Here is a 24,245-nt window from a genome sequence, read left to right as displayed (position 1 = left end):
TTGAGTCGAATATGATTATCGGGGCTTGCGAACACTTAGATGACACCACAGGAGCAGTATGGAGACATTTTATGTTTTTTCTGTTGTTTTATTACGTCTGAAGAAGAGGTCGCCTGGGCTGAAAAACACTGTTTACCCCTGAGACTCTAGAAGTGTTTTGTGGACTCAAACACTTCACCCACCCCTCCATCGGCATAGTGGTAAGTAGATAATGAATGAATTTTCATTTTTCGGTGAACTATCCCTTTAAATCTGCTTTTATTTACATTCATCCACAACTTTGCTTCCTTCCTCAGCCAGATGACAAATCGTACAGTGTCTGTGTAGATTTTTCCATTCACAATGTAGACCAGCCCACACATTGGCACCTGGATATGTTTTGAAATAGGGAAAAGATACGAATATCCTACATTTTTACACCTCCAAGCCTCTTGGATTGAGATAAGAATCAGTCACTCCTCTAGATTGGAAAGATTAAGGGAGCTATGAAAACCAATTAAAACCAAGCATCCATACACTTAAGTCTGCACTAAGTTGCTTTCAGGCATCCACTGAAGTACAGACACTTTCATGCAATGTCCCTGAGGGGCTGTATGTGACAACGCAAACTTTTGTCTGAGTGAGACCTTATGAGAATCCAGGAAAAGTTCACAGCACACAAGTAGGTTTGTTGATGACATTTCTAACATGCAACGTTTGCACATAGTGTCGCTGCTCTTACTCCTTTCTGCTTGCCTGCAGATCACTCACGACTCTTGTTGATTCTGCAGATGCGTCCAAATGCTCCAATTATTTGGGGCTGAGTCAGTAGCTCCTTCTCCCGCCACAGTGAATGTGCTTTAAAATGAAACACTTGGCCCTTAACTCTCCCTCCTCCGCTGTGGTGCATGTAGTGAATGCAACAGTGTTGAGGAACACAGAGATGCCTTCAATAATGAACTGTTGAGCTGTTATAACACAGTATAAAGCTACTGGGGCATTTCGAGGCAACGTTTCTACATCATCCGCAACAGCACTGTGTGTAATGAACTCATGCAGTAAGAGAGAGAGAGCGCGAGAGAGAGGTAGAGAAATCGTACTTTAAACTAGGTGTAGGAATGAGCCTGAAGCTTCCGCCTCAAGCCTCAATGCAGTTACCCTGCACTTAACAGCAGCATCTCATTTGACTCCCCGCTCTGCTCTGCTGTCGTCTTCGATGTATTGAAAGCAACAGGGGCTGATGTGCATGGAGATCTCTGGAGTGTGAAGAATCAAGATCTTATAACGCAGGTTGACTCCGAGCGTTTGAAAACAAAGGCTTTCGGTCACTGTGTGGTGGTCTTGATGTTTTTCAGGGCAATATGGCAGCTTTTTCAAATATCACCCAGTTGCATTTGTTCATATTTTCGCTGTTCTCTGCCCTCACCTCCCTCTCTGCGGCTCCTCCTGTCTCTCTCGCTTGATTGAATATAACAAGGACAATAGGTTTTGTGAAATTTCAATGGACCTCTGCCCTCTGCCTTGTTGCATTTTCTGAACATTATTTGAAGACAGTGGATCCCACTGGACAGTTTTGGCAACCAAACTAGATTTTATTAAACTGGAAAGCCGGCCTAGAAATAGATAAGAAGAGGTCCTAGCTGAATGGGTATTGATTCTATCTGAGCTGTCACACATATTCACTGATTAGATTATAGGTAGGTAACTCATCTTCTGACACTAAATGCTAAATGCAACTTCAAATTTTTGATTGCGTTTCTAGTGTCATAGGTCCCAAATAAGCTAATCAAGCTGCCATGTTATGTAATTTTATGTTATGCTATGTTATGCTATGCTATGCTATGCTATGCCATGCCATGGTATGTTCTGTTGTGTTATACTATTTTATTTCATGTTGTCTTGCGTTATGCTCAGCTATGTCTTGTCATGTTGTGTTTTCTAATTATTTTATACATATGTAAGATATGTTAATCTGTTGTGTTGTGTTATCTTATCTTATCTATAACGAGATTAATGAAAAACAGTCACAATCATTCATTTCTTTGTTCTGTAATCTGTTATTGGGAATGACGAGCATCCCAGTAACCATAGTAACTGACTCACACACCTGCCTGTGAGCGAGTGAGGGAGTGAGGCGCTGCTGACCGCTCTCTGAGCTGCATGTACAGGAAGAAATTACAATTTAACACATTTGTTGATATTTCTAACTTTCCCCCGATGGTCTCAATAACTGGCGGCTGTAGGGCTGCGCTGCTCTGTTGTCTGTCCACGCGCTGTCAGCATCCTCTTTTCACACAGCAACATTATCAGTAATGAAATTCTTTTTTTTTCACTGCGTGAGGAAACAGACGTGTTACCATCCCATCTCTGCAGTGATCAGCGAGCTAACGTTAGGTGGGCGGGCTGGCAAAGTTGACGGTTGTGGCATTTATGTGACTGTATGATTAAGTTTTTTTCTATCTTATATAAAGTTTGAATGCAGTCAGTGCACCAAATCCGTTCCCTCAATATAAGCTAGCCTATGTATTGATCCACTTGCTAAGATGCAAATCACAAAATATTTTTTCTATTAAAAGTTTCACGTTGTGTATTTCCCGACATGACAAGGATGATTATGGGGAAGGATTTAGTGATGAAAGAAGGTAAATATGTTATGGACGTTTTAAAGGTCCACCGGCTCACAGACAGACGGGTCAACGGGTTGGAGAGTGTAAGAGAAAGAGTGAGAGCGAGCAAGTGAGTGAGCAAGAGACAGCGGTGCAGAGCGCCGCACACTCTTCAACGAAGCAACAGAGCAAAACTTCTTAGAGATATTATCAAGTCGACTTGCACAGTCTAGAAAGTTAATGGGAAATCCGGTATAACAGAAGAGTGAAGCTGCCCGCAGCGAAATCTAATACAATCTTCTCTTGTAAAATGTCCAATGTAATCGGTAACACCGGGGTTGTCATGAGTTTCATTACCCGGTGACATGTCGGAAGGATCAAGGATGGGTCAAGGAGGAACCCATGACGTTTTTGCAAGGACTCAAAGAAAGGGGCGAATCCAGGGAATTTATTTCACTTTGTTTAACATTGTGACATTTTGTGAGATGTGCTTTTTTTTTTTTACATTCATATTTGGGATAATTTAAGGATCTTTTGGCATCAATAGTTTGCTGATATCTATGAGTGTCTAAGGCCTTAGCAGAGTGATGCGCTCTACTGACACATTACGCCTTTGTGCAATGTAATTTTTGCAAGGGAAGTGTCTTCACCTACTCTCACTTGCACAACAATTGCACGTGCAAGGTGTGTGTTCCTGTCATTCACAGACCTCTCTGTATATAAGACTGTGGCGTGATGTCCCTACTTTGACCGCGAGTGCTGAAATCTCTGAAACGACTTTTCTTCCTGTCTCTTCTGACAGTGAGGGTCACATAATACCAGAGCAATTTTAGTGTGACTTCAGCGACTATAATCATGGGAGCAAGACCCTGTCAGGGGCGACTTCCACAGACCACTCGCTGACATGGTTACATAAGAGAGGAGTGAGGACGAGGTGTGCAGCTCGGAAAGATGGATCCCTTTAAGCATCTGCAGCATCTAGTGGAAATCTGGTAATTTGAGCAGTTTGATTGCTGCCCTTCGCCGGTGTTATTTGGATTTACTCTTGGCTTTTTTTGCCACCAGAAGGCAGTGCGATTCAAACTCCAGAGAATGTCCAACTTTGTTTGCCTTTCACATATGAACAATAAAGCAGAAGATTCTCTGCTCAGACGTGTTCACAACAACACAGAATTCTAAGCGTTTAGGTGAGGGGTTGTCGCAGGAGGCAGGACGTAACGTATTAATTCCACTGCGGAGATCACGTGTTTTTGTTTACTGCACATCAACACTGGCGTCGGCCTTTACCATCAAAAACTCTTCTGACAGCTTCAAAGGTGTCTTCAACATCTAAGGCTTATTCTTCATCTTCGTGTTAAAAACGTCATCAACACATCCACTTGCTCGCAATGAATCCTCTGGAGGATCTGGACTTTATCTGGCATTTGTGTTCTAACCTCCAGCCCCTACGGAGAATGTCAGGAGATTATCCGGAGTGCAGAACGTGCCTGTAAGCAGCTTTAGTGTGGCACCATCGGATTTGCACTGATGTATATACAGTAAGCATGTCAGTACTTTGCATTGGCGTTATACATTAACATACGACATGAGACACAACATATCAAAGTCTGTTAAAGTCTCTGCAGAAGTGTGGCTTATTCTAAAGTCAACTTTGTCGATTATATCAACTTGGAAAATTAATCAGGGCCAATCAGTGCTATTATAAACAGAAGAAATCAGTTGACGGGGGAGCTGATTGTGGATGATTACAGTCTGTGGCGTCGTGTTTTCCCACCACAGTTTGCTGGTAATTACTCCTTCTATTGGACAGTTATGTAACATACCTTCTATCCATTTCACAACAGTAACAGCACCACATATCATCACTACTTATCCTCCTCTCATTGGTATCACCAGCTTTTCAATCTTCATCAGCGCTAGTTTGGACTGAAGCGTAATTGGTGCATAATCTTCAGCTAGATTCTCTGTTTCCTCGGGTACAGGCTGTTGATGCTCTTTGCATGCACACACACACACACACACACACACTGACGGTGAGCCTTGTTAAAGTTTTGTTGCCGTACAAGCTATCGCCGCAAGTTTTACAGCAAGTCAACAGTCATATTTCATATATAAAAACCCATCCACCTTCTGTTTACCACTCTCCACCTTCACTGAAATCTCATTTGAATGATACATCTCCATATTTCACTGCCCCTGAGGACGAGCGTTAGCAGTTACAGCAGCCGCCACAGCTGGAAAGTGCTGTTTGGGTTTTTATCTCTTTCACACTGACAATACAACTGTCTGCCATTTTTGGGAGGAAGTCGGCGAACAAGCCGGCAACATCTGGAAAAGCAGCTTAACGATTGGTCACAGGTTAATTAAACAGAATGGCATTAATAATATCGCCACAATCAGAAATCAAATCTCATTATAAAACAATTTCAGTGTAATATTTCTCCTCATTTGCTGTTGAAGGTCTCATTTTTCCCCAACCGAATTCAACACATCTGGTTTTCGGCCAGTTAATTAACAACACCATTATCAATTAACTGCCGGCCAATCAGAGAGGAGCCAGCTCAAACCAGATGCTGAACAGCTTGTTTTATGACCGGAACAGTTAGTGTGCTCCTCGCTCAAGGGCAAATCAACCTTGACCCAGTTACTGAGGGAGACGTGAGCCACGAATGCCCCCTCCCCTCTCTCTCTCTCTCTCTCTCTCTCTCCAGCTGATGTAAAGATACAAATCCGTCACCTGCCTTTCGTGGGGCTTTTTTTTTACTCTGGACCACATGTAAAACAAGCGTGCCTGTCACTCAACTCAAAATCAACAACAAAAATTCCCTGCAAAATATGACAAAACCAGATTTACACTCTGCTGCAAATTAGAAAGGTTGCTTTGCTGCTGTTAGTTTTGTGCCTGTGTTCAGTTTGGCACCATTTTACTATTGCAGTGTTAATTTTATGATGAAAAAAATAAATTGAAATACTTGTTTGCAACAAAAACAAGATTAAAGTCAACAAAAGTCTCCTCCGAAAACAAGAATCAAAATTATTACGAGTTCAAAACCAGATGAATAAATAAATAATACTTTGAAAATTAGGGTTGATAGGATTTATGTAATAATAAAAAGCATTTTATTCCAGGACTTGACACATTTACAAGGACACTAATATTCTAATAATTACAATAATAAGAAAAACATCTGCTACCGCTACCATCTAAACAGCATTTTCTGATTAACCCGAATAAAGTCATACCCACAATAAGCAATAATCAAATTAAGACATGTGGAGTATTCTGACCTTAGGCGCATTATGTAGACATGTATGCTTTTTTTTCACAGCAATTTACAAAATCGACATATGGCAATTACCATCTGCCTGACCACACATGACCTGATTCCAAGTGTAAACAAGTAGTAGGTCTTAGTGTTGACCTGAGTCATAATCAGACCTTGCTCTTCAACGTGAACAGGAATATGAATGAAATATTCAATTAGTAACTCATGTAAATATCATGATCGAAATAATATCTTATCTAGAATAAGGTCAATAGTCGTAATATTGTTTTCCATTTAAATCTTGTCAACATTACGTAGCTGCCAGTAATGTTAGCCAACTTAAACAGTTGTCATAAACAAAATCGTCTATCCGGGCCCCATCCATAGCTTCTATATTTTGAGCTTTTCTTTTTGTCTTATCTTTCTCCCATCTCTTCTGCTCTCCTTGTCTCCTCTCGTCTCTCTCCTCATCTTTTCATTCTCAAGATTCATCTTCAGTCCCTAATCTGCCTCTGTCTATGGAGGTATATATTATATGAATGAATATAGGATAGGTATGACCATTGTCTCCACTGCTTCACTCAACAACATAGCAACAGTCTCACTGCATCTCTGCAATCGCATCTATGCGATTCAGTAGCTGTGAGTGAAGTACCCGCACGTTGATCCCATTACTACGTTACTTCAGTCAGCCGTAAAGTGTGTAGATTAGCTCAGGTGGTTGTTGAGTTGTGACTGAAGGGGAATAAATCCGGGATAAGAGCTAAGCTAACCCTGAGAGGCCGAGGAGAGAGACGTGTCGTCACCTCCCACTGAACTAAACGCCTGCTTGGGCAAGGCATCGATTGGCTTGATTGATTTCCTAAGGTTTTGCCCTGCCGAGTATCATGGACAAATGTTAACTGTGATGAGAGACTGGTAATGTGCTGCCACATAATTGTGAACCCTCTTACGGATTAGCGCTCGCTGCTAACCCCCAGTCCCAGAAATGACACTTTCACATCGTCACGTCTCGAGCTACAGCTTTGTTGTAACGTCTATTTCATCAACCTGCCGATGGAGAATAATTTCACTTTTATTTGACAAGTGGCAGGTGCTGCTTTTTAACCATGACCACAGTGGCATGTTTTTCCTGTCTCTCCTCTTCCTGTGTATCTTCCTCCCTGGATCAGAATAACTCGCTGTCGTTCATAAGGGAGATGATGGTGTGCTCTCCGCTTCAAGAATAACTGTGATAGAAATTTCTCACGTCTCCCTCTCTGTTGCTTCCTGTTGCTGCCTTACTCTTTCTCTGGTCCCTCACCCTCCCTCCCTCCCCCCGGTGTCTCACCCTCTTCATATCCATGTAATTCATCCCTCCTTTCCCTCTGCTCAGCCTATAATCAAGTATTTTTTTATGTTGCTCTGCAAAGTGCCGCGCGAATCCGTCCCGCGCTCTTCTTCACCTTCTCGCCTCCTTTTCCATTCACTCACTTCCTCAATACTTTCAATGTGAGGACTTGAGGAAATGTGTCCCTGTTGAGAAGGCACTGCTGTATTTATAGTCAATAGGAATTCATAGTGGAGGGCTGTGGGCCAGTTCAATACATTACTTTACACTCTCTGGCAATTTACTCTGGGGTCACAGGGAAGAAATTTACATATGTCATTCTGTGAAAGAGGCAGAAAATCACCCTCATTTGATTTATTTACTTTTTATCTGTGATTTGGATTTGTTCTGCAGCTTTGATAGGATTTTCCAGTCCTGTTTTATCCATGAATAGACATGATATCCACACTGTGCATCCCAACTGCCAGCAGTATACGTTCATTAGAACAATGATCACACTGTCAGGCTAGTAAGTGGAGGCTCGGACTAAAAATCAATGCGATAACATTTGTATTGTATTAAAGACGCAGACATTTTGCAGGCAAAGACAACAAATCCATCCAATTTAATACGTGGTGGCAGACGTGTTTGTGGTGCAATGCATCAATTTAAGTGTGCTGAGCACTGCGAGCGCCACAGCAGCGGGAAATCCAGAAAGATTAGGGTTGTAAAGGTTTGCCAAACACTTCAACTTTAACATTTCTTCTTGATAAAGAAAGTAAATCCCAGACGGCGAGAGGAAAGTTGGCGGAGGCAGCGAGGAAGGTGGGGGAATATGTGTCAGAGTTTGTCAGCGCTGTTTGAAGTCCAGACGTCAGAGTGGAGCAGATGGACGTATGCTGGCGGTTAAGATAATGGTTCGATGAGACATTGTGACACTGAGGTAACGAGACGCAGCGAGGAGCGTGTTGCATGTCAGCGATGAGTCACTGACAGTGTCCCACGCATGCAGAGGGGCTCGGGCTGAAAGTTTGATGTGTAACTCACTTTTTTCACTCGTCAATTATTTTGAGCTTGACAGGTTGTTGTTGAGATTAGAAGCAGCAGTTGACGAGGACCTCATCTCGAGGTCCGCTCTCACCATATCTCATTGTTCTCTTCAGCAGATTGCGTCTGTCACTTGCCACAGACATGCAGATGTCCAGACCGTCCATAATTCTGAGCATCTGTCTCCAACAATACTCCCTCATTCACTAATTCACTGCTCCGTCTATAACAGACACTCGATCGACAGCGGCGGCCATTTTACATCTCCAACACTTTATATCTTCTCTGAAAGCTGAAGTATGAGACGAATTCAATTTTCACATTCATAAATTCCATTGCATTGTATTGTGAGTTATTTGGGTATAAAAATGACAAAATACAAGATATATAGACCAGCATTATAGAGATCTTAACTACTGCTGCAGCAATAACCTGATATATCAATCAGTAATTCATCATCAACAATATTTAATATTTTCTGATTTCTTGGCTCCTTTAATGACAGTAATTTTAATATCTTTGGTTTTTGGACGACACATTTGAAGAGGCCATCTTGGGGTTTGGAAAAACACAGAATGGTGTTTTTTTTTACCATTTTCTGACATTTTATGGACCAAACAACTAATCGATTACTCAAGACAGTAATCAACAGATTACTCCGTCATGGAAGTAATCGTTAATCGCAGCACTAATCTTAGCTTAAGACTTGAGACTCTATAGTCCCAGAGGGGAAATTTGTTTTCTCAGCCAGTTCAACACAGAGAAACACAAGTGACACATTTCAGGTAGGACAGTACAACACATGAAACATCAAACATAAACCCTCCCATCTTAAGAATATCTATGCAGTACTTATCACTGTACTTATTGTATGTATTATCATACATCTTAAGAATCTCATACTATCTGCTTGAAATGTACACAGTATAAGAAAGGAATGAAATCTACTGTCAGAAAGCTTATAAAACCCCCTCCAGCCTACCAGCGTTGGCTCTGGAGTCTGAAAATCTTTTCGAAAGTGACAGTACAACACGAACGCCCACTCCAGGCAGAGATTGACCCGGTGTATGGAGGTGTGACATTACGCTGGACCTGAACTTTTATTGTTCCATTCTCATATGACAACTTTTTGTGGTTGAGAAGAGACCACAGCTGTGCACTGCGAATCCTCATTTGAAAGTCAAAGCTTTTCACCGTGCCTTTGAATCCCACCCCTCAGAGCAGTTATTTTCAGACTACACGATGTAAGAACTAGTTTGTTTCCAGCATAACTCATAATCCATTAGAATTGCTAATGTGGTGTAGACCAGCGACAAAAACAGCTTTTATGATGACAGAATAAAATAATTTCTTTGTGTTTGAAGCTTTTACCTATTTTAGGAATTTCAAGAGTTTAACCATCGACTGTATTTAAATATGGAAGACATGAGACCTCCCCAAAAGTGAGGCCAAGTAGATCAAAACTTGTGAAAGAGCTCCTGAACACTGTCTAACTTGCAATCAGAAATGTTTTATGCAACGTTTTGGTACTAGACCTTCATCAGTGTTAGACAGTGTGCAGGAGCTCTTTCACAAGAGGGACAAACTAAAAAGGTCAAAGTACATGTCAAATAAATGTGTTAATTTTTTCTGGTAAGTTTGGATTAAAGTAGATATTTGATACTATAACAAAGGATGAAACGCCCTGATTGACAGCTACGATTGACTGCGGATTGGTGGAGTTACAGCGGGACTTCAATACCGAGGCTCCATCCCCCGATCGCTACTGCACAGACTCATGGCAGCGTTTTTGATCTGGGATATTTTGGGTTCATTTCTTGATAGTGGGGGAAAGTGGACATTCATGGTCCGTCTTTATCTGTGAGTCAACTAATTAAAAGAATTGAAAAATACTGATACTGAAATACAGATTTTCTCCCAAACAAGTGTTTGCTAAATTCTGTCAACATCAGTCTTGTTGTGATGTGTTTGTCTTCCCATTCGTTTCTGTTTAGTAGACATTTTCTATCAAATGTGTATCTTTGCCTTCCATACAGCTCCTGTAGAGCCACGGAGGCAAGATAAGGTGTACATACTTTTTTGACAGTAATTTGAGTTTAGGCCCAAGATTTATACCATATAGCATCAGTCTGTCACACTCCCAACCTCCCTGTCAGTCGCTGCCGCTGCTATCTAATGCAGCAGCGATGCCATAGAATGAATCTTTAAAAAGATTTCTGATGTGCCATTCCTGACAGATCTGGAGAGGAGCCTGTGGAGAGAGAACTGTCACTATGGTGCAAAACACACAGACACACACACACACACACACACACACACACACGCAAACACACAAACACACTTGGATATTCACATCAACTCTCTCACAGTCTTAGACAGCTATCTGTCGGGAGTCCACTGTGTCATATAAAAGATGCAACCCACCTCCTGGGCGTCGGATGACGCACAGATACAGACACATAGATACACACTAACGTCAGTCATTTATTGCGGGGTGTGCGGCGCGGGAGATCCCGAATGCCGTTTGGCATACTGTATGTGTGAAAATGTGTGTCTGTAAGTGTGAGTGTGCTTGCGTTGGTGTCTGTTTGCTCTGTCGGAAGTTAGAGCACCTGTCAATCATGATATTTGTGACAAGAGAACCTACACATGCTGAAATATATACACGCACCAAATCTAGACAGTCTCAAAACAATTCCCACGTCTGTCCATGCATCTCATCTCACTCCGCACATCCACAATGGAACCGCGACAGAACAGAAAAAAGGAAAGAGGAAAGAGGGAGAAACTTTAGAATAGTGAAAGATTGGAGGTAGAGAATGAGGCATCAGGGGCGGACAGGGAGAGGAGAGAGAGAGGTTTCTACAGGTAAAGGTATGATAGCAGCTACAGAGGATGATGTGCCGTGGGATGGAGCCACATGTGAATCAGTGTTGCTTTCAACAGAGGGAAGAGAGAAGAGAGGGGGAGAGGGGACAAGGGAAAAAGAAAGAAGTGGAAGAAACAGAGAAAGTTAGAATGACAAAGCCTTGCGGGAAGATAGGATTGCTTATCTGACGGAGAAAAAAAAAATCCCTTTCATATCAACTTCACATCAACATCAATAGTCGCTGATGTCAACGCAGGGCGAGCTTTTACCGCGGGATAAATTGTAGGAGAAATATGACAGTAAATCAAACGGCAAACCACCCAATTCATCCCCAAAGAGAGCAAAAACAAAAACAGATTGCCGGGGCCAGTCTGAATGCTAATAGTCACTTAATTTGACTCCCCTCACTATTCATCCACCAACGATTGAGACGATGAATGAGAGGATCCCACACATTTAATCATAGAAGCTCCGGTTTAAACCTCCGCCCCGATTCTCAGAGTTAATGCATCAACTCTGGCTGTGTTTGATCAATGGATGCATTTGTTGAAATCATGGCATGAAATTGTCTTTTTTTTCCCATCAACACGTCTCTAGTGGGACATTCCCATCAGCCAATTTGATCACATTAGCCTTGAGCTGTTATTACTGATAAGTCGTTTTGGATTTTTCATTGTTATCATTTATAGTTTCATGTGCAACGAGCAGAGGTTTCTACTTTTTTACTTGTCCAAAATGGAACAAGGTGATTTAACAGAGATTGTCTGTGTTGCCGCAGTAGATAATAGATTTGATTGACTTGACTGCTACAGTTATAAACTTGCTCCAGGTTTTTTGGATGATAGCTGGTATTAATTTCAAGGCTTGATTGCGATGATTTAGCCTGGCTGTGATCACAGTAATGTTTTTTATTGTACAAGCCAGAGGAAACTGCTGAACTGCTGATACAATAAAACCTGTTTAATGTGTATTTTCGGAGGATTTGGGTCGAATGAGCTTCCTCAGAGCTGAGGAGGAAAAGAGTCTTTGATTGAAACATTAGAGGATAATTCTGATTCATTACAATGTGGCTCCCTTTTTAAAGTTTTAATCCATCATTGGCATCGTTGCTTTGCTGGAATCTAGACAAGTGGCGGCACAGTTTTATCTCATTCTACACAAGAAGGAGATGTAGCACAACTGGTTTAAAACTGGTTTGTTAGAGCTGCCTGCTTTGGCTGCAGACACATTTGATGATAGCGGAAAGGGTGAACCATAAACTGTATATAAAGAACTTCCTCACACTATCCACATACGAAGCCAAAATATCCCAGATACGAACGCTCCCACCTTATGCAGTTGAAGCCAAAGTATGTAGCAATATGTCCTGCTGATGATACACACCCATGACCAATTGTGAGCCAGCCTCAGCTGTCAGCCGTGAGGTTTCACATTTCATTGGTCAACGAAATAGCAATTTTTGAGGAGAACATGAAGGGTGAACATTTAAGATAAGATAAAACTTGCTAAAAAAACACACTGGGGTAAGATACAACTTGTTAAAAAACATACTGGGGTAATTCAGTTTTGAGGCACCGCTGGGATTTGAACCCAGGATCTCCTGTTTACTAGACAGGCGCTTTACCAACTAAGCCACAGCACCTGATATCAATGTGGTGTAGGCATTTTGGAGTCAAACATGAGTGTATCAAAAATACACTCATGAGAGTATATAAAGACAAAATACCCTTGGTACGGGTGAACATTTGAACATTAAGAGATTAGAGCTATACATAAAATGGCGGAAATCGTCTTTTTAGTTTGGCCCTTTTACCAACCACCCACATTTAGGAAGCAGGATTAAAGACCTTTATGCTGTCAGCCACCAGATGGTGATCTTCGAGAGAAAAAATATTTGACATGTATTGTGACTTTTTAATCTTGTCGCATCCACTAACATAGAAGAGGCAGGGTTTATGAGCTATACTACAGCCAGCCACCAGGGGGCAATCGAGACACTTCACTTTATTGGAGCAATCATGCCGTCCATCATTATTTACAGTCTATGAAGTGGACAAAAACAGTAACATTACAGGTTGTAAAACAAATACAACCAGCTGAAAGACACTAAAATGCTCTGAAAGGTTGAACTTCTTGTTTTTCACATGACACACTGTTATATGAGGACTTGTAAATGTAAAGATATTTTGTGTGTGTGTGTCTTTTTAATTTTTCAATGTACCAAATATACACCAGTGCACTAGGGATCTGATTTACTGCATATGGTGTGGCTGCAGGGTTTACAAAAAAACATTTAACCAATTGAAAGCTTGAAGTAGTCCCCCCCCCCCCCCCCATATGCAATTTGTGCATCCAACCTGGGTTGTGGGGAGAAACCTTGTAATTGCCAACCGCAAGATCGTAGGGGTTAAAATGTTGTGCGGAGGCATTTGCTTAGAATTGGTAATGGGTTTAGTGTGGTTACGGTCAGGGTTAGGATGTGGACTTCATCTCTATGCACCACGGACACACACACACACACACACTCACACACACACACACACACACATACACACACACACACACACACACACACACACACACACACACACACACACACACACAGACAGGCAATTCCCTAACATACCCCCAACCAATCTGATAGGAGAAAAGTGCTTTAGGCATTATGGGTTAAGGCCTCATCTAACACCCATGGGAAATCACAGCAAAACAATGTAGGGAGATGCACCGTGACTGATGATATTGGTGTGAAATAACACAGACAGAGTGACACAGAGAAAGGGGCCAGAGAGAGAGAAAGTAATAGAAAAGGAGGTGAAGACACAGATAGAGGTTTAGTTAAATAGAGTGAAAAACTGACTTTAGAGAGAATAAAGCTAATATTGTCCCCTCACTGATTCTCTGCCTTTTAGTTTGATGATCTCTGTGGGAGCCAATTGGATGGACCGAAACCGCTGTTGTCTGTCTGCATGTCAGTCTGTATGTTGAATATGCTGTCTGTTTGTTTCACTAAATGACTGACGGAGCTTGGGTTGTGGGTAAAAAGCTGCTAGTCTTTGTGTTATAAATTGTGGGCATTGTGTGTCCAGGGAGCAGATGCTGAAGCTACTCATGGGGAAAATCATGCATCCATCCGTCCATCCATCCATCCACCCATGCATTCATCCATCCATCCATCCATCCATCCATCCATCCAACCATGCATTCATCCATGCATCCATCCGAGCATCCATCCATCCATCCATCCTTCCTTGGAGACAAAAAAGAAAATTCCCTTCCTTTATAATTGACTTGAACATTGTTGCTTAAGTAATACAAGTATTACTTCAGACTAGACTGGACTGTTTTAACACACACACACACACACACAAACAGACACAAATATATATATAATTCGAACACCATGTAGCTTAATCGTTTATTTCCCAGTGCCCCTTTTCTTATACAGCAGAGGTTTATAGCTTTATTTATTTTTTGCTTTAAACAACTTTTCCCCAAATAGTCTGTGTATTTTGTAACTGTTAAATTAGTCTCTAATTTAGCTTCAGGTAGCTTCACAAGGGCATCAACTCCTCCTGTGCTGATGATAGCATCAGAGGAGTGGTCCTTTCCCTTCCTTCCATCCCTGCATCTCTTGGGAGGGGAAGACAAAGGAAAATAGAGATGTGGGAAATTGAGAGAGAGAGAGAGAGAGAGAGAGAGAGAGAGAGAGAGAGAGAGAGAGAGAGAGAGAGAAGGGTGGAAGCAGAAGGAGAGGGAGAGACAGAGGAGGAGGGAGAGGCAGAGGAAAAGCAGACGTGGTTCAGTGAAGCGTCACTAGCCCACAGCCAGAGACAAAGACCTGAGAGCATGAGTGCATGATCCTCAACTAGCACACTCGAAATTACACTGTGTGTGTGTGTGTGTGTGTGTGTGTGTGTGTGTGTGTGAGAGAGAGAGAGAGAGAGAGGGGGGGGGGGGGACAAAGAGAGAGCAAGTAAGGTAAAAGGAGGCAAAAGGAGAGGAAATATATGAAGGAAAGATGTGGAGAGAGTCAAAACTTACAAAACACACACACAGTCAGAGTTAGAACACAAGTCTCGCTGACCGTTTTTATTTAAGGCTACAAGCCAATCAGGCCATTCATCACCAGGCAGATTAATATCTCAAAGTTATTTTGGCGCTATGGCTTCATCATCCTGGTGGGTTCGATTCTGCAATGCTAAAGAAACCCTGCGATTTAAAATCATGCATCAACTCCTCCTCACAGCAGCAATTTAATTCATGTTTTTTCATTCCACTGGTGAGTAATTTCAGTTTGGCCCCCAAATCCTACAACTCCCTGTATTTGGGTTATTTGTTGTTACGAAAACAACTTCCTCTAAACACTTGTGCTTTTTAGAAAAATAGGTTTAATTTCCAATGTGTGTGTGTGTGTTTTTTTTTTTTATCACATTGTCTCTATCTGTGCTGGTGGAGGCTTATTGTGCTGCCGCTGGATGAATAGAAAGGAGATAAGCGTTTTCTTCAAATTAGCACCAGTCTATTTCGGAGCTATATAACAGACCCTGTAACCTCAGCGAACTCTTCACAGACAGTGGAATGGAAAAGAAAATCTTCTGTCTTGCTTTTATATGTCTCATCTGTTGTTAGATACGGTGGGTTTTTTATTGACGTTGATCAGTGTAACCACAAAGACAGTTTGACATCACCTTGACGTTGTTTCAGTGCAGGTACAATAAAGTTGAGAGGAGACACGAAGCTCGGATTAGCATTCGGAACAGAAAACTCACCAAAACTATGTTTGTTCCAGAGCCTCATTAGTAAAGTACTGATACACACTGCACCGAAATAATTATTACCCCTCTCCCGATCATATGGCAAGAGCGGTGAAAGACTGCGGAGAAACAAGAGCGATAAAGAAAAGAGGTTAAGGAAAGAAATATAATAAAAAAGAGAGAGAGAGTAAGAGAGTAACGGTACGAGGCAGACGGCGGGAGAGTGATGGCAGAGAGGGAGCGAGAGAGAAATTTAAGGAGATTTCACTCATTAAAACGAGGAGCACAACAAGGGGAGATGGCATTAATCAGAGCTCTGTGCTAATGAGGCATTTACTCATTACGCTGGAATAGAGAGAGGCCAAGGAAGAAAAAGAGGGGAGAATAAGAGGGGGGGGAGAGAGAGAGAGAGAGAGAGCACAATATAAATTAACAGAGGAGAACAGGGAGGGGGAATTAACCAGCAATGTGGAAGGAGGTGACAGAGTGCAGGGTGGATGTGGTGGGAGGATAAGGTAAAGACAAAGATGAAGCGGGATATACAGTGTGGAAACAGACCGTATTGACTCAGTGTTGATGGAAGAGTAGCGTCTCTATATAAAGCTCTATTTAAAGATTTGTGTCCGTCACTTGATTAAGTTAAACACTGACAACGTGGTTCCGGATGAAAATAAGTGATCTGCCCTGCATTTAAGGGACTATTTGCCCATTAATCCTAGTATGCTGTAGTAGTTACGAGTCACTCCCATTAAAAAGGTGCTTTCTTCAATTAAGTTTCAGTAAAGCTGCTTTCAGACGCGCACTGGAGCCCTTACATTTTCCTGAAATTCTCCAGAAGGCCTGTACCCTTTTTTCACATTTTAGGGATCTTTAACTGCCAGTGGCCATGTGAGAGTACAGTAGGAAAAATCACATCGAACGAGTGGGCATATTAATGACATTTGTAACGTGTGACGGACGTACAACTGAAAAAACACAACAAATATCTCAGGATGGAGAAGACATGCCATACACTTAGAAGCACCAACAAAGATGTCAAATCCGAAAATCAAGATTTGAAAGCTTTTGGTCGGCCGTGACGTGTCGATGTGCTGTAAACAAAAACTTGATTTTAGAAATTACATGTCCTGCCTCCTGCATGTTCTACCCAGATGTTGTCCTCCGTCTGACCCGGACAATCTCCTGCTTTGTTCTTCATATGTAAAAGACAGACTGCGGAAAATGTTCGGACCTAATTTCGATGGACAAACCCAGGAAAATCAAACATTTACAAATACTTTTGTACTGTAAAAACTACTTTCTTCATTCTGCCCACGTTAAAAGAGTTTCTTCTGTTGACACATTCCAAAGCAACATAGGAGGGGACCTGTGTATTTAGGCGTGTATTTACTGCCATGGTGGTTTGCATGGACGTCTGATGAACGATCTGTGTCTCTCCTTGCTAAGTGGAGTCGTTAATATGTGCATTATTGAAACCAGGACGACTGTCATAACTGATTTACTGTGCATCTCTCATCTTTGAGAATTAAAAAGATTGAGGAGGAACCAAAGCAGACACTGTAACTGCAGGGGCCCTTGCTACTGTATGGGGTCTCTCTGTGCTGCTGTGAAGTACAACTCAAACACTGAGGAACAGAAAGTGTTGATTTATTTACTGGTTGTCAGTTGTGCTAGTTTTTGCAGTCTCTGGTTGTAATTTGAAGTTGTCTCTCTCTGTGACGGGGTTGTTCATGCTGTGATGGCCAATATGAGCAAATAAAATGTCTTCATAATTGTATAAAAGTATACAACAGCAAAGTTTTTAAGGAGAACTCAAAGTCTACGTTGATGGTGGTGTGGAGCCGCTCTATCGAGGTCCCGCCAAAAAAGCAATCGTCCAATCATGAGTCAGCCGTCAGTCATGATGTTTCACCCCATTTTGATAGCATCAAATATATAATTTAAAGCAGCAAAATGAACACTTGAACAAACATCAGTGTGATACCTGGAATTTTTCTTTAGACTTTTTAGTTTAGTCCATGTCCCATCCACGAGCATGGAGGAGGAGGGATATTTGACCTATATTGCAGCCACCCACGAGGGGGTGATCAGGATGATTTGGCTCCACTTTTGGGGAGCCGTTAAATGTCGTCCTTGTTTATATACATTCTATAGTCGAAACTAAATGTTAACTAGCGTGTAATAGACTGAGAATAGTTGTCACTCTAAACCGGAAATGTCAGCATCACGTCAGCATTAAAGTAAAAGTGGAGGGATTAACAAAGATTTATCTTCTGGGACCAGTCACTTACTTCACAAGATTCTATGGTAATTTATTTCTTGAATTTCTTTAAATCTCAATCTCCAAGGAGGTAGATTAACTGAGTTGGTTCTAAACCCCGTTCCTAATGTTACCTCCCAGTCTTTTTTTAGAGCTCCCATAGTTTTGTGGTTTTCCTGCTTAATGAGAAATAAAGAAGAACAAATTATAATTATGTGGCCTAAAACCGCAACATCAACACTTTAGTTACTGACCCTTCCATGACACCACAACACAAATCTCTCTCTTTCTCAGGCGGGAAGCATCGTACAAAATACGTCTCCCAATCCTTTCTTTCGCTCTGTTCCTTTCTTTGTCTAGCCTCCTCTCTCTCCCCCCCTCGTTGTCCTCATCATTACCCTGCATGTGTATGATTCAGATCTAATCTGAGGAATCCCAGATCACTGGGATCATAAATCTAAGATCTATATTTAGTTCTGGCTCTAGCCTTCTCTCTCGCTCTCAGATCTGGGTATGACAAACAGTTTGGTTTTAATTAAAACTTGGTTAGAAGCCGCCCTGATATTCAACCCCCGGCCTTGTTCCTCAGATGACGTAAATTAACTCACTCTGTCTCTCTCTCTCTCTTTTTCTCTCTTGCCAGGACTCTGACCTTGTGCTGACTTTTAACCTCTCCATGCATCGCTCCTGGTGGATGGAGAACGGCCCCGGGTGCAGGGTGACTCCCATCACCCCTCCGCCATCCTGGGCACCTGAGGACCACCGATATATATCAATAGCTGGCTGTCTGATGGATTTCCAGTTCATAGAGGTGGCCCACTCCTCGCTGCAGATACTCCTGGCTGTAAGTACTTGACCTGAATGAGTACTTTCTGGTATGCACTGTAATTTGAAACTCAAGTAGCCGAATGTAGAAAGAATCGGCTCACGGCTTTAAATGTCCTTCTAACGAATCGGAATGCCTGTTAGTCACAGTCGCTGCCATTGTTAATACAACGTATGTTGCAGTTGCAACTTTTTAAATATACTCTTTTTTGCTTTTTCACTCATATTTGACATTATGAGTGATGATTCATAAATAATGACATAATCTAATATTCAGGAACAAAGCAAAAAAAGGAACTTTAGCTTTAGTGTTTCTAAAGTTTGCTATTGATAAAGATTCCACTTAATTAACTTAATTTAGAGTTAAATTCCACTCTTCGTGTGACATAGTGCTTTCGAATGAATGCACTTTGATGCTCTGTACAGTTACACTCACTAGTTTAATGTATTCTGTAATGTGTAACACAACCAACGCCAACTTCTTTGTCTCCTGCAACTGGTCAGGTAATGTTGGCTGATTGTGCGACTTTGCAGGATCTGTTTAAGAGTAGAACAAAGCATCATGACTTCATACCCTCATTTACACGGAATGGGTCGGAGACTCTCCCTCGCATATCTCAGTATTTTCTCTGTGTCTCTCTCTTTCTCTCTTCGTCTTATTTCATTGTTGCAAACAATATTTCGTTCTCTCTGTTTTCCTCAGCCTGTCTTTTACCCTCGCCCTCGAATTTCCTCCTCCACTGCACTGTCAAACTGCGATAATTAGCAGGATCAGAGAGCGACAGCGGAGGGGGAAATAAAGAGCCGGAGTGAGGGAGGCCTGTCACTTTCATCCCAGTCGTCTCTGCACTGTAGTTTTTTCCAGATTTACACATAGAATACAGACGCGATAAACAAACTGACACTTATATGTGACTGCATGCATCATTATACCATTACAGAAAACAGAGAGAAAAGATTTTGGTAGTTTTTGTCTGCCTGCCTCCTTTATTGTTCATTCTGCATCTTCCCCTCCACACTTAGCATTCTCTCACCCCCTCTCCTCATCCACTCGCTGCGTCTCTCTGTCAATCGATACTGGTACTTCTAGTGTGGCGTAGTGCCAAGCCACCACACAGCTGTACCACTGTCTCGCTGTAATTGGTGTGTGGAAACACTGTCATGCTCCATGAGCACACACTCCGGCAGTCTGACTGGTTCACTGGCTGACTGGCTGCCTGGTTTACTGTAATTGGTGGAAACACTGTCAGGGTGCTTAATAACATACGTCGTCCAGCCAGGCAACTGGCTGACTAAATGAGGGTTTGGGTGGGTTGGGATGTAAAGTGACTGGTTTTATGTTTTTTTTTTGGTTAACTGCTTCCTGTAGTGAAGAAATGAGGGGTAATCACTCAGTTCTGACTGGTGGGGTAGTTACTTAGGATAAATCTGTTTTGGATGGGCAGGATCAAAAAGAAAAATCTCAAATGAAGATCAAAACAGGCTCTGAGGCGCCTCAGCTGTCAAAGTCCTCAGCAGAGCATGGTTTTGTTTGGCTGGGTGGTCAGTTGTGTATGTGATGGACTGGTTTGTCTGTCTAACTGGGTCACTGACTGTGTGATTGTGTTTCTGCTTGACTGATTTACAAATTATTGTGTTGCAGGAGCACAGCTCTGACTACGAACCAAATCTTTTCTTATTTTTGCATGAGATAAGAACATCTATCTGAAGAGGAGATCACACTTAGGTTCTACAGACAATAGGTATGGTTGGTGTATTTCATACGGGATACATGTTGAATTGTTAGCTGATTGATTGACTTGTAATGACAGAGCTGTGCTCTTACTGTAACAAGAGTTAACTGACTCTACCACAGACTGTATGTAAATATGGACAACCCAAAAGTGAAGCCAAAGAATCTAGATTGCCCCCTAGTGGCTGGCTCCACTGTAGGTCATAAACCCTGTCTCCTCAGTGGGACATGGACCAAACCATAAAGTCAAAGTACATGACAACTAAATGGATAGATTATATGAAATTTAGTCCAAACCATGGACATAGATGTATGCCATGACAGCTCCCCAAAAGTAAAGCCAAATCATCTTGATCACCCCCTGGTGACTGGCAGCATAGGTCATGAATCTCAAATCTCAAAAATCGGAATGGCATATGGACCAAAAAACGAAAAAGGTCAAACTACAAGTCAAATGAACTTTTAAGGTTGTTATTATCACACTGATATATGTGATAAGAACTACCTGAAAACAGGGTCAAATGTCATGATTGACAGCAGAGACTGACTAACGATTGGTTGAGCGCATGTATTGGCGGGGCCTCGATACCAGAGCTACATCCCCAATTATATTATTTTGGCTTCATTTCTTGATAGTGGGATGAAGTGGAGATGCTTCATCCAGCTTTATATACAATCTCTGCTGTTTTCAGTTTGGTGCACAGTATGATTATCTAAGCTCAAGCCAAGCGTAGAGATACAGAATCCTCTGTCAGGCTGTAGGAATGTGGGGGAATGCACAATTATTTCTGCGATTACAGTTTTTTCAGATTTATTCTACCTGCTAATAGCTCAGATCGACTGATAATTAAATGGTATTTCACAAAAAACATCAATGATTAGGCTTCCTGCTGGCCCAGTGGTCTAGAGTGCATGGCAGCAAGTAATTACAGTAATTTACATAACTTCAACTCGAGTGGAAAAACTAATCAGTGAAATCACCTACTGTTGTTTTTGGTAGGAAGGAAAACCTGGATACACTCAGCCCTCTAAAGCATGCAGTCCACATAACCTTGTAGCTGAAACGCTACGGGTTCACATGAAGAAAATTATCATTAGCTACGGCTGCTTGTTTGCATGCTACACCTTTTATCCACACCGAGCGAGCTGACTGGCTCAGAGAACAAGCACCGATTACAGTGACTGTGAACTACTTTACAATTTCAACATCCATCATCACATACATTGTGCTCCAAATTGGCTCACGTCCTTGACATATTTCTGGTGTCAAATCCAAAATGTCGAGATAGTTCTGTCAGAATAGGCTGTAACCAGCTGTCAGTAAAAACTTTATTAGGTCTCTTTTCTTCTCTATTCTCTGGAGATAAAAAAAAAAAAAAGTTTCACACTTACATTGTTCATTTAATGATTTAATTTCTCAGGCAACTATGAAGCATCAGGTGTGACGCTCATTTAGAAGAATCCAGGGAAAAGCTGTAGACAACCTGAGGTCTGTGGTGGCAGTGGTTTCTCAGGTCCTGAACGAAAAGGAAACACACTCCGCATTCTGATCATTCAGTCAGTTAATCCATCTCAAATTATATCAACAGATAATCTTTTCATAAATTGTCATTTTTTTTAAATCTAGAGAAAAGGTGACTGAAACCGTTTCTATATTTTTCTCATTCATCATCGGTGAAGTTAGAAATTGAGTCATTAGCATATGAAGCGTTGTTTCTATTATCATTTTTATTGCCTGAATTGAATGTGACATTGTTGTCATTGACACCAGACAGTGATGTCATGCAAGGTTCAAATTGTATTCAGGGAGGCAGCACTGGGACCAGATTGGTTTTCATAGCTGTTGTTGCTCAGGGAAAAGAACAATGTATGAGAATTGAATGTCAGTCAGCCGAGGCCACCGCTGTGCTCTACAGCACTAATCCCATATCTGCTGAATAAGTAAAACCTCTCCTTTGTTTGTGTGTTTCTTTTCTAAATTAAGACAGGTAACACTGCAATTCTTAAATCAATTAAACAGAGGAGTGCAACCAGGGAGGGTACATGTCAGCTGCGAAATTGTTGTACATTAGCGCTGTGACATAGTTTGAAAATAAACATCCTTCGCGGGTGAGTGAGGTTGATACTTGTTGCTGTAATATGTGTGTACTTGCCTCCAATGGCATAAACTCAGATATAAACACAAATATTACAAATTATATACAAGTTTAGTCAAGATTTTTTTATGAAAATTGTAAACATACATCTGTTCTGCATTGTTTATTTTGTAAAGTAGTTCATCTCTGAGCATATCGGCAAACATTAAATACAGATACGGATATGTCTGTGATTATTATCGGCCAAACGATAAGTGGGTTGGGTTCTAGTTTGTTCTAGTTGTTGACTGCAACCAATTGATACCCCTCCCCTCACCTCTCCTTTTTCAAGTGTGTGGGAGAACCCACAGGGGCCTGCAGGTTGCATAAAAATGCAAAAGTGCCTCTCTAGAATCAGTGTTGGGTTTATCTGTTCTGGGCTACAGTAGAAACATGGTGGTGCAACATGGCAAATGTCATAGAAGAGGGTCAACTCCTCATGTAGATATGAAACACAATGATTCTTAGTTTTGGGTGATTATACGGTAATTACAACATCATTATGAATATTGTATTCCATTTCTGATAAATCCCCTAAATCCCACATACTGGTCCTTTAACTGGGCGTCATCAGCACGAACAGTTCTGATCTAATGGAGGTGACACCTTCATCACTGCACAATTTGGTGCAGAATGATGCAGCAGTAATGGATTCTTTCACTTCAGATGAAAACAATGCATTCCATACAAAGCAAGATTGTCATACAGAAAGACAAGAAGTCTACATTTCCTGGAGAAAGAAGGAAGGACATGGGACAGAATTAATTATGGATCTAAATAACGTCACGATCTACGGAAATGTTCGTCGTAGATCAACCTGGGAGCTGATTAAGTTTTACAAGTTTTACAGACCTTGAGGGAGACGATTGCTGCGGCGTCAGCACTTTGCACCATGATTGTTTTGGCAAAATGCAACCTCACCTTCCTCCTCGGCGAAGGACAAACTGCGTCACTGGGTGACTGACCTATAGCTGCCTTCCCCTGGCATCTGTCCTTGCTCTTCTGAAAGGTCTCCTCCCCTGGTGTGTTCCCCGGGTTCATTGGTCTGAGGCTATGCAGAGCACAGAGCGCAGGTTTTCCCTTCCTTATCAAACACCAGCTGTTTGACATTCAACTAATTTCTCCCTCAGCTCCTTTTTTCCAAACTTCCAGGTGTTCTCGGGATCTCTGCTCAGGGAGCATTTGGGACTTGATTATTGTAGGAGAGAATGATGATTCAGTTATCTTTTTCTACTTTAATGACATTCCCTTTCTACTTGGGTAATGTAGCCCTACGCTTTTATGGGCCTCTTGATCATTTTGGGCACCTTGTTATCTGTAAGGTTTTTTTAGGAGAGTTTGTACCTGCAAGATGGTAGGAAAATCTAGTAATAAATCTGTGCAAGTATCCTGTCACTATAGCCTAAATCCTTATCTTTGATTTTGTATATATACACTCACTTTATCAAATTACCGTTATA

General features: G+C 41.6%; 1 protein-coding gene and 1 non-coding gene across 2 annotated transcripts in view; one reads left to right on the top strand and one right to left on the bottom strand.

The window, feature by feature from the left end:
* nkain2 (sodium/potassium transporting ATPase interacting 2) overlaps window positions 1-24,245 on the top strand; it is a 79,414-nt gene that overhangs the window by 40,921 nt on the left and 14,248 nt on the right. The window contains exon 4 of the mRNA XM_034580940.1: window positions 18,737-18,937. Within this exon, the coding sequence (XP_034436831.1) occupies window positions 18,737-18,937 (201 nt within the window). The remainder of the gene's footprint in view (window positions 1-18,736; window positions 18,938-24,245) is intronic.
* trnat-agu lies at window positions 12,646-12,718 on the bottom strand. Its single transcript has one exon. It is a non-coding gene; the product is annotated as a tRNA-Thr (tRNA).

This window comes from Hippoglossus hippoglossus, chromosome 24 (genome assembly GCF_009819705.1).
Source record: "Hippoglossus hippoglossus isolate fHipHip1 chromosome 24, fHipHip1.pri, whole genome shotgun sequence".
In the NCBI taxonomy this organism is placed as follows: domain Eukaryota; kingdom Metazoa; phylum Chordata; class Actinopteri; order Pleuronectiformes; family Pleuronectidae; genus Hippoglossus; species Hippoglossus hippoglossus.
The sequence above is the reverse complement of the archived record's forward strand: the minus strand, read 5'-3'. Positions and strand labels throughout refer to the sequence as shown.